At 41.5% G+C, this 11567-nt stretch overlaps 1 protein-coding gene across 1 annotated transcript in view; it reads right to left on the reverse strand.

The window, feature by feature from the left end:
• Positions 1 to 1402: 1402 nt before the first annotated feature.
• rnf13 (ring finger protein 13) overlaps positions 1403 to 11567 on the reverse strand; it is a 22521-nt gene continuing 12356 nt past the window's right edge. The window contains exons 4-7 of the mRNA XM_035653620.1: positions 4459 to 4572; positions 2929 to 3019; positions 2063 to 2168; positions 1403 to 1588 (exon numbers count right to left, since the gene is read on the reverse strand). Coding sequence (XP_035509513.1) covers positions 1418 to 1588; positions 2063 to 2168; positions 2929 to 3019; positions 4459 to 4572 — 482 coding nt within the window. The 3' untranslated portion in view covers positions 1403 to 1417. The remainder of the gene's footprint in view (positions 1589 to 2062; positions 2169 to 2928; positions 3020 to 4458; positions 4573 to 11567) is intronic.

An 11567-nucleotide genomic window follows, 5' to 3' on the forward strand; every position in this document is an offset into this window, starting at 1 on the left:
TAAACAGACTGATGTGTAAAATCACTTACCTTTTTAAATGTCTGTAGATAATCTTCTGGTACAAACACACACAAGATACCAGAAACTAGTAATCACCATCTCTTCTGCATGCCTAAAACCTCCTAGCAATTGACTCCATGGTTATTTTGTAAAAACTTTATTGGTTTCAACCACATCGGCCATTATCCAGTTGTTGATCTCATTTCTATGACACTACAATCACCTGGTGTAAACTCCGGCTAACAATGAACCTCATTAGACAACAGAAGCACTGTCTACTGCTCTCAGACCCTCCTGTTACAGCCCTCCCATGCTCAAAACCAGGGCACTCTGTCCCTTGCCAAGCTAGCATTGCTCCAAAGTGCAGGGCTTAAAAGGTGATTAGGTAGAGATTTGGTGTCCCCTTCCTGTGTCGCAAAACTCTGACTCAGCTGACGGGAGCGCAGACGCCGCCCCACAGGCCGTTTCCTGGACATCTGAACTCCCTGTAGCAGCCAAGGTCGACTGTAGCAGTGCCTGGTGGAAACCCTGAGTCAGAGTGGGCACTGCCACCGGAGCGAACACAAACCACAGAGCCTGACGTGACAAAAACAGCTATCTGAGCAACACACGCCGCTTTTAGCTGGTGTGTTGCACGTGCATCTGTTACTGCCAGGCGGGGAGGAGCAGCTCGACTTGTAACCCCCTTAAATTAGCAGCTTTGCAAGGGGGCTACTTATTATGCACCACCCGAGGTCTACAAAGCTCGCTGGTGTTCCCCCGCACAGCTGATTGTAGTTAGGGGCTTTCCAGCGCGCACAACACAGCTGCCGGAGGAAACGCAGCCGGCACGAAAAACCTCTAAATACACAGACAAAACTTACTTGACCGTAGCACAAAGAGGATTTGCATCGCAAAACAATGCTATAGCCTGTCTGACCCTTGTACCGAGACGAGGGGGGGGGGGAGCCTGAGGTAGAACTCTAACTTGCGCTTACAAACAAGCAGCATATACTGTACATCTGCTCAACACGTTTGAGATAAAAAACCAAAATACACGTAACTTTCAACCCCCGTAAGGCTTCTGGCAATGACTGAGGCCGCATTCCAAACCATCAGTCATGTGTCCAGTCTCAACAGAGAGGAGCTCTAATCTGCCACGGAGGGCTTTGTGGAAAAATCAAGTCCATATTAATCCGATTACCCCAAGGTGCAGAGCTCCCGGCAGGAATGATGTGTCGTATGTGTTGATGACATCTCTTTTCTGGGCCAAATCATGTGAGAAAAAGCAGCGTGGTAGAGGAGGAAATAGCATCTCTACAGATTGTGAGGTCAAAGGTTAGAGTCTGGATGAAGCTGAAAGAGATGTTTTTTCATCTGTTGTTTGTGGGAGGCTTATCAATCCTGGTGAAGCGGAGTATACAAGTCTAGCAATTTATTATTTTTTGTTATTCAACATAGAGTGTACACAGAGCGTGGCACATGTAATGTAATTTAAGATGTTTGCCTCCATACCTTTCTTATACTTGTGGATGGGAAGTTTCCTCAGCTGATCCTTGCGCAGGCGGCTCCTCCGAGCCCGGTGTCGATCCTGGACAAACTTGGTGATCTACGAAGAGCAGGGGGGAAAAACAGAAACATGTCAACATCCTTTAAAAATCACACACACATCTTTTTTTTTGTCCAGGTGCTGAGGCCAAAAAAACTGTAACTGTGATTTCTGTCACCGAAGCAAAACACTGTTACATTAGGAAAAGTGCGATGTTTCGAGCTCAAATTGGATGCCAGACTTCAGCCTGCCTGTTGTAATACAACTTCCAGTGGCAGGCTGAAGTCTGGTACCTGACAAAGAGCCAATCTGGACTCAAAATGTTGTTTTCCTCAAGTAATTAAGTAGAAATTTTAAAGGGAATGGTTAACATTGTGTTTAGAGTACCCAGGAGGAAAAAATTCCAGGCATCTTCTACTTTACTTTACAATCATCAAATTTAAGCAAATCTAAATGACCATCGGCCTTTAAATACACCCAGTAGTTCCTTAAGAGAACCCTTGTATTTTGAGTTATAACAAAAATCTAACTTACCATGAAAACAACAATGAGGATGAGGCAGATTCCCACGATGATGAGGAAGGGGATCAGGTAGTATTCCAGCGGCAGGCTGAAGTCTGGCATGAGGACCACATGTCCCCTAGAAAAACAAGCATTGACAGGTGTTGTCAGGTAGTACAAAAACACTGAATGCGACCTAAACAGGGGCTGTATATTATGACAGCATTTTGTTACAGCTCATCGTTTCGACTGTAAATGGTGTTGAGATACCTTTTAGTGTGAAAAGAAACATGATGGCATTTTTTAAACTGTTAATTAATATGGGGTACGGAGCTCTGCTTCTTTTTACAGAACTGCCTCTACAGCAGACAAATCTCTGTGGCACTCAAATTTGTAACAACCAATTTGGTCCACACTGATAAAACCCTGCCAATACCATGTTTGGTGTTCATTCCTCTGCAAAAGACTTGGGAATAACCCTCACGTATTTGGATGGTATCCTGACAATGCACCCAACACCACACAGACACACACACACACACACACACACACCAGCTGATTTAAAAGTGGAGAAATGGTACTTTAACGCTGTGATTCTCTGGGCTCCTCTGGCAGACCAAGACATTTCATTACCACCTCGGCTGCACTGACAACACATCACAAGACAAATTCTCTGCCTCGATAGATTACAACGCTGCAGGCATTTTTTTTTTATTCTACAACAATATTATATTAAATTTGTATTGAAGAGCTGGAAAGCAACTAAGGGCTGGACAGTCCTGAGCAACCAGCTCTTTGCTCTATTACACCGGAAGAACTGTGATAAGCTCAGTGTGTAAAAACCTGCTTCTTCTATTTATACAGATAGGCAGAAAAACGAGATTTGGGTTTAGACTTACCCCTTGTCATACGTGTAGTCTTCTTTCAGAGAGTTGGCAGTTTCCTCGCTCACAAACACAGAGGGAATATCTATCTGCTTCATAACATCCACTAAAAATAGAAACAAAAAAAAACTACTGTATTAATATATCATGTGACTGTGTATCAATGCCCGACTCAATTGAACGACCTTGAAACACAATGTTCTGCTATCAGAGAAAAACTAAAAACAAAAACAGAAAACTCAGCTCAAGGACCACTTCCTTCCATTTTCTGGAGGTTTTTAACCACATGTAACAGTCTTCTTCAACTGATGAAGTGTGTTCAGTTCACTTTTTTTAGTTTCTTACTTTATTAAAAAACTTAAGAGCAGGAGATGCGGCTGAATCAGAGCTGCAACAATTAATTGAGCGACAGATAATTAATAAACAAGTCCTCTGATGTTTGAATGTTCTGAATGTTTTTTCTATGATATTAAAAACAGTATCTTTGGGTTTTGGATAGACCCCGACCAATATGGGATATTCTAAGGCCGATACCGATTTAAGAGGTGAAAAATTCAAAGATTCCCAATATGGCGGCTGCTATATTGAGTTTTTGAGCTGGAATGAATAAAAAGACACCTCTATTGTGGCTTGTGCACCAATATCACTACGCATTATTTAAGTTAAGTATTCTTTAACATGTAGTTTAATTTAACATTTTTTTGTCAAGCTACTATTTTCAAAGTAAAGAATTAACTTTCACTCAAATCTACCCACCATAAACATCTGACGATCTCAGAGAGGTTTTGTTTTCACTGCCTGTATAATGTCCATGTGCTTCCAAACTAATGATGCCACTTGTGACCTACTTTGTATCAACAGATTTTAGCCTGTTAAAACTTTAAGGCGGGATTATGCTCGTACAAAGGGTTGTTTGATGTCAATCAATTCAGTCTCTCCACAGAGGTATTTATTTATTATGTTTCCCTAATTTGTTACATATGAAAAATGACAAGTAGTTTATTATATAATTATGAACCAACCAACGACCAACCACTGTGTGAAGTGGTGGTGTGCTTGTTGGTTTTTTCTGTTGCAGAAATTGTTGAATGCAGTGCTGCTAAAGGGAGAAATCTCTCGACCACCGGCGTTACCAAGCGTGTAAAACATCATCCTACTCCAACTAAAAACACTAACCAGGGCAAAAAGCCTTCTGGATAATTCATGACTGTGCTGCACCCCCTCAAGTGAGTATAGTAGGTGAGACCTAAGTGAAAGAAACTCCAGACAGATCATATCACAAAAGTGGCCTCGAGCAGGGACAATGTGGATTCACATGCGGGTAGGTTCTGCAGGGCATCGCATACTTCCTCCAGTACATTTAGAGGCCTGAAATGGACTTCTGACTATAAACCTGCAGCTTTTCCTCAGGCTCGGGGATTAAGAGAAAAACAAAAGCACATCATTTGTCAACAGAGACACATAACCAGGCAGCTGTGTAAGATGCTAAAGGCTTATGTGCTGATGTACAGAGAGAAAAAGGAGGAGGTGGTGCTGGTAACTTACAATCATTGGATCCCATGCTGATTAAGTCATCAGAGTCCACATTGTGAACAATGGCTGCCTTGTACCCGGCTTTCTGGGCATTGAGAACCTGTGAGGAGGCAAAACATTTACACCCTGATTATCAAATGGATCCCCTTTGGTGCAAACACCTGGCGGTTATAAGTAGGCTAACATCAGCTGCTACTATAAGACTAAAAACAGCTCTAAGTGAAGGTTGGTGTGTGTGTGATAACAGGAGTTTTGTGTCAGATAATGTGACCAAATCTGATTTCCACTATCTGACACAGCTGCATCAAACCACATTAAACATAACATAGAAATAGAAACCAGTTGTGGTTAGCAGGGAGAGCTCTTTGGTTCAGCTCAGAGGCTTTTAGTTCACTGAGCCAAAGTATTTACAAAGTAGAATCTATTCACCAACATTAGCCTTACAAATGTACCACTTCCACTTTAATGACGCACTCTACTGTTGATATGAGCTAATTTATGACCAGGCCTTGCAAACTGAATTCACAAAAGGGCAATAAATACTGCAGTTTTCAGTTCGTCAGCATCTTAATTACAACAGCAGTGTGTGAGAAGACAACAGAGACCCCGGATAAAAGAACACTGTGGCTTCACGGAAGCATTCAACAACAGGATTACGGCCCGTTTCCCAGACAGTGTTTGCAAGATACAAGATGTTTGTATTGAACGCCCAGGCGGCTGGCTCCTCCATGATAAACACTGGCTCCTCATCTAAGCTGAGCTGTAACTGACGATCCGAAACAGGAAGTGTTCGATGATATGAGGGGAAACAAGGGGTGCAAGGGAAGCCACGTGGTCAAAGTTTAGTGGCAGAGTAGGCTAAAGGTAAGAAAAAAAGCTCTATTATAGGAAGGTAATGACAAATGCTTAAAGTATCTCATATTTTGCCCTGAAGGATTTTATCTTTATACGTGCTGCAATTTCTTATTTTATATAACAAAGATCACAGGTTTCGATCAGCGTAAAGATGTGCCCTGAAACATAACGCTTGAGGCCAGCTCCCTCGTATTAACCGGGATCTTCTAACAATAATTGTAATCTGTTGTAACCTGTAATCCAAATGAAAATGTCACCACAAAATAAACAAAACAAAGAAAGCTGCGGTCACTCCCAGATTGATTGACAGGTCATCTCACACAAGACAAAAACAGCACAAATGTTTGTCGTTTAAATTCTAATCAGATGGAAAACTAACCAATCATTCTTTAATTATTCCTCCAAATCTTAATCTTATAATTCCTTATATTTCCACATTTTTAAACTTTAACTTTCTGTTTGGAGGCCATGTTGCGTTGGCAGTCGTGTGCATATCTGTGTGCGATTGTGTGTTGTATAAACATGCCACCATGTCCACACAGTCATTAATCATACCTCTTCAGAAAAAGGTTACGCCTCTCACTGCTGCATAACAACCTGTTTACTGTGTGTGTGTGTGTGTGTGTGAGCAGCTGTTATCCTCTCAAAAGGCAATTTATTTTTCTTTTCCTATCTGTCAACACCTTCATATTCAAATTCACAAAACCAGTAGGCTGTGTCAAAGTCTGCGGCAGGGCTCGATTATTATTGTCTAAGTTGTGATGCAAACTCTCAGCTGGAGGCCCAGACACGTAGATTGAATGTTACACAATCGCTTGCAAATCAATTTTGCAAGACAGTTGTGTTGCAAATGTGATTGTGATTACCTAAATTTAATGTGGCAGCAAGCAAATAAACAAATTCTGGGGTCCAAATGTATCTTATTCAGTGTATGCGTGTGGCTGTTTCAGTAACTATAAAACTTTTGGTATTCATAAATAAAATCAATAAAAACTGGAGGACAAGTCTCCAAAAACCCTGAAATGCTGTAAAATATTTGTTATTTTATAAATGTGGATCAAGGACTCTACAGTCGGCTGCAGGTACTGTAAACCAGTGGTTCCCAACCTGGGGGATCAGGACCCTCATTAGAGGTCGCCGAAGCTTCAAAGGGGGTCGCAAGGCCTTAATTTTAAGGGATGTAAGAAAACTTAAAAAATACACACAGTAGGTCTATATATCAGGATTTTGGTTCACTTAATGTAAAGTAAAATTGTCAAATAGAACAATGGCCAAGTGTCAGGGACATGAAAACACTTTGTCAAGAAAGAAACCTATCAAGTCTGTATGATTGTTAAAAATGAGATAAAGGAATGTATAAAAAGTTCCCTAAGGGTGCCTGGTTAGCTCAGTCGGTAGAGCTGGCGACCCATATACCGAGTTGCTGCAGCAGCCCAGGGTTCGAATCTGACCTTCAGCCCTTTGCTGCGTGTCATCCCCTCTCTCTGTACCCCCCTTTCCTGTCTATCTTCGGCTGTCCCTATCAATAAAAGGGCCTAAAAAATTACTTTAAAAAAACAGTTAAAATCATCCAAATCAGTTGTTTTACACAAACTTGTTGCAGTTACTGAGTTCACTATTTGGGTTCATTGAACAATCTTGAATATAATAAGAAATATCCATAAAATATGTCTTTTATTAGTTAGGGGTCATCATTTATCAATGATAGAAAAGAGGTCCCTTAAGGAAAACTGTTGGGAACTACTGCTCTAAACCATTTTCACTTCAACCTTTAATGTCACAGCAGGTTGTGCTTTAAAAACAAAACAAAAAAAAACGTTACACTGAAGACACTAAAAAAGGATTTTAACTGGGATCTTTCCAGCAGCAGAGGGGCCATGTGTGCTCCATCATGGATGCAGGGGAAACTGATGTAATGAGGATCTTCCACCTGGGAGGCTGTTTTTGTGGCTCTGACACGGTATAGAGGCCGCAGTATCCTGTATAGCCATTGTTGTGGCTGATCGCTCACAGCAGATGTGGTGGAGAAAATAGGATGTGACAATATAATCCTGGAATGAATCATTATGGGTTCCTGCATAGACTGAAAGAGACTTTGGATAGTTAATGTTTTGGAGAGAGACTTTGGATCGTCAGTGTTTCCTCTGAAATCCAGAGGAAAAAACTATTTGCATCAGATCACGTAAACGTCACTGCTCCATAAAACAAAAGCAGTGATCCTGCAGTACCAGCAACAGTAAAATCTGAGATGCAGACAGTGTTTCAGATGGTCTCTAACCAGGGTATGAACTCAAGAATATCTCACGTAGCTACAATCAAGCTGTAGAATCAAAGTGCAAAGGCGTCGTTTTAGAGTCACAAATTGTGCAAAATGAAGAAAATTATTGTGGAAATACAAGCAGGTTAGGCAACCTGAGGTATTGTGGAAAAAAAACACTAACCAGAAAGCACTGAACATCACTGATTAATAATATTTAACAAAGTAAGACAACCCAAGGGTGATTTTCCTCCGTTAAACCACCGCTAACTGAAGCCACAGAGGAAACGCTGACGTTAATTATTAGTCAGAGCATGTGCCACCCTCCTGTGGTAAATTAACACCCGACCCAAAGCCAGACAGTGAGAGTGAGACCGTGATGTGTGACAGTGCAGGAAAGAAAAAAAAATCAGTTGAGCTCAGTTCACAATCTAAAAGATATGAAAGTCATCTGCTGTTTATCTGTTAAATAACAGAAGCCGGTCGCTCACACAAACCTGAGCAATCGGTGGTTGTGTGAGTGAGACCAGGCCTCTTTACACCAGCATTGTACACTGTTGTGATGCAAGGAAACCCATTTAGACCTGTGAGGGGTGAACAGTGTGTGTGTGTGTCATTCGTACTGTGTGTGTGTGTGTATTGTAGCCTTCAGGGATGCTAATAAAGCTCAGCACTGTCTTTTGTCTGTTCCTTGTCATTGTAATTTTATGCGCAGGCATACGTGAAGCAGCGTGTATGGCAGCCGCAGCATTGTGAGCCCATGTGTTCGCTTGTGAGGGTGTATTGTGTGGAGGTATCAATGGATACTGTGTGCGTCTAGAGGCAGGGCTGTCTGGATAAGTAACACACCACACAAAATACTGTGTCTGGATATATGTGTGTTTTTTGAGTAAGGAAAGTGAGCTAGGTGGAGGAAGGTTGTGGTTTTGAGACATCACTGATGGGCATTTGTCTTTATTTTTTAACATTTTATAGACTAAATCAATCAATTAATCCAAGAAAAGGGGCACTGGCGATACTGATAATAGGCGAGGGACACATGGCTTTAATATTATGATAACGTGAAAATAATTTCATGTTTTATGTCCATTCAGACCAAAAACCAATTATTTTATGATTTCAACAATCGCGAGGTAAAACAGAAATACAGTGTTTTAACAATGTGTGAACGGATGACATCACGTTGCAGCAAAAGTTAAGACTGGTTCAACTCTTTTTGCTGGACCGCCCTGCGTTGCCATCCCCACTGCGCCGCCAGACTGGCTCAATTTCAATGATGGGGGGCTTTGTGTTTTCACGCATGGCTCAAGTCTACAAATCTAAAACGTTTGGCACGCAGTGATTTCATACCTACGTCAAACCCTACTTATCTAGTGTTCCACGTGGGATAAATTAAACACTACAGTACTGTACATGCGGTATAGTTTGCATCATATTACGCCTCAACAGCTAGGTTGTTGGAAATCAAGTCATGCAAATAGGAGACTACTGTGACAGCTGCCACAAGCCAAATTTCGTCCAGTAGCGACTAATACGGCTCATTAGTGAACCAGTGAATTTGTCCTGTAACCAATCACCATTTGGAGGCTGTGCTTTACTTCCTAGAACTTACTTAAATAAAAAAAATAATCAAACGTAGGTGCTGCTACCCCTGTTTTCAAGGGGATTTTACAGTAAGAGTAAAGAGCCATTTTGGCTGTAGGCTGTCGAGATGCCAGTGTGCGGTGTGGTCTGTCTGCCTAGGATCTGCAGAGGAATTCAACCTCTGCTGCTGGCTCACCCTTGTGTTTGCATGGGCAAAGATAAGGACATTCAATGCATTCCTGAAAGCCTGAAGAGAGGGAGAAAAACAAGAGACAGAGAGGCAGAAAAAAAGAGAGGGAGAAAGAGAAAATGAGATGTGAAACCTCTAGAAAAAAAAAAAAAAAAATCAATAGAAGGCAAGCATGTGGCTATAAACACACACACACAAGCTTAAACTAAGAATGCATCACCATGCTCTACTACCATCTGCAGACCATCAGGCTGTAGCTGTAGCATCATCCATGTCAATTTAACAGCTTTCATTAAACCACTTAAATCGATGCTATCCCTGTGCGACCGGGCATAAAACGTCAGCATCACATCACTGTGCAAACTCCTAACTTGATTATGATGGTAAACATGATAGAGCAACATCATCCATGTCAGTATTTTGTTTGTTTTTTTGGTTCAAGGTCAAAGTTGACATTTATACACACGGCAGCTGCCCTGTACAGCTCTAGTGGAACTACACTGGAAAAACTAAGTGGCTAAGAGGCTTTCTCAAGGGCATCCTGACATCTTTTGTTGTCATGTGACGGCATGACTTGGCTCCAGAAACTTCTAGCTCTGTTCTCTCTTTTTTCTGCCGTCCAAAGTCCACATTATTTTTTCCATTATCAGGCACTGGATTTAAAACAAAGTGGAAGCATAATAAGCATCCGATGCTTGTTTTCTTATCATGGCACCCTGTGGTGTGCTGACCAAATTTTGTCTTGGCTTGCAGCACAGACACTGTAGGTTTTTATTCATGAGGTTGACCAATTATGGATTTTTAAAAAGGCAGATTGGACTGCGGTTAATTGGCTGTTGTTTTAGGAGCCCTGCGAGTGAATTGAACAAGCCCCGAAAGCTTTTTGACAGTGGGTTAAAAACCCAGTGTGACATATAAGCCCAAAGTAAAAGCAGTAATTTGCATCGAATTAATAAAGATCGTTTTTTGGGATAATTCTTAATGCTATATAATATACTATATACACTGTGTTGTGACTAACTTCTCTAAACATGTCAGGAAATGTCATGTCTGGAAGCTGAACATCTTATATTTTTCATGTCTTCAAGAAACATCACTATCAACTCAATGTTTTTCTGCTATTCATTGTAGCTTAGTTTTCCTGGTTCCAACAGATGAAGTTTATAAATATGGACCACCATAAGTTATAGGAAGAGCTAAAAGTGCTGACTGTGAGATGTTACTACATGGATGGAAACGGAGGCAAAGATCTGAAGGAGATGGTAGATGCTGCCAGAACTCATAAAAATGTAGTTGTACCTTCTGACACTGGCAGAGGTGCTCTTTGTTTCAGGTGAGGCACCTCCACAATAAAATACTGTGGGAAACACTGATCTGTAAAATTTCCCTGATTCTCTGATTCTGCATTAAGCATGCTGAAGCCTTTAAGAGTTGATGTGCCCTTCAGCAGGAAGGTTGCAGCTGCTTGGAGGCCAACAGCGCTGGATTGTGTATTTGTATCGAGCAACTTCCTGTGTGGGACTAAATGAATGTAAAAGGAAGGTGCTGCTGTTTCCAGTCAACTGTAAAATGAGAAATTTTATGTTTAAGTAAAAAGCACAAAGCACTTTTCACACTACAGGTCACAGCATTGATATTTGTGTGCATGTGCATGTATTTATGTGTGTAAGACCTGACTCTCATTGGTCACAGTTGACTGGAGGTGTTTAAACGGTGCCACCTGGAGCTGCCAGACTCAACCGTTTGGATCCCGGAAAGATCAGAACACGCGAGTATTTCATGTTAAAAGCTCATTGTTATACAAACATGCTATACACAGACGAGTAAATGATACAACCTGTGTGAGCAAGCATAATGTAACGTCACAGGGAGGCATTTATATTTGCCTCTCTACTCCTATACTGATGTTTGTGAGACTGGTGGTGTGGACAGAGACTGCTGATAGCATCACTAATTATTGCTGCATCACCACTGCGTGTGTGTGTGTGTGTGAGAGAGAGAGATAGACCGACTGTTAGACTGCTGTGTGTGAGCTTGTATAAACCAATTGTGTAGTCCACTTACCGTTTATCTATCCACCTGTTTGAATTCAGGTCAGGGTGTCTTTGCGGTGTGAAACTCCAATTAGTGGGGCGAAGGATGTTTGAGATTATGGATGGGCATTAAGTCCCTAATGTTTATTTAAGGTCAGGGTGAAGTTGTGGAGTCAAAGGACAAGGATTAGATTCGCGCCTG

The sequence above is a fragment of the Morone saxatilis genome, unplaced genomic scaffold, assembly GCF_004916995.1.
Source record: "Morone saxatilis isolate NCDOM2014 unplaced genomic scaffold, NCSU_SB_2.0 Contig12, whole genome shotgun sequence".
NCBI lineage: Eukaryota > Metazoa > Chordata > Actinopteri > Moronidae > Morone > Morone saxatilis.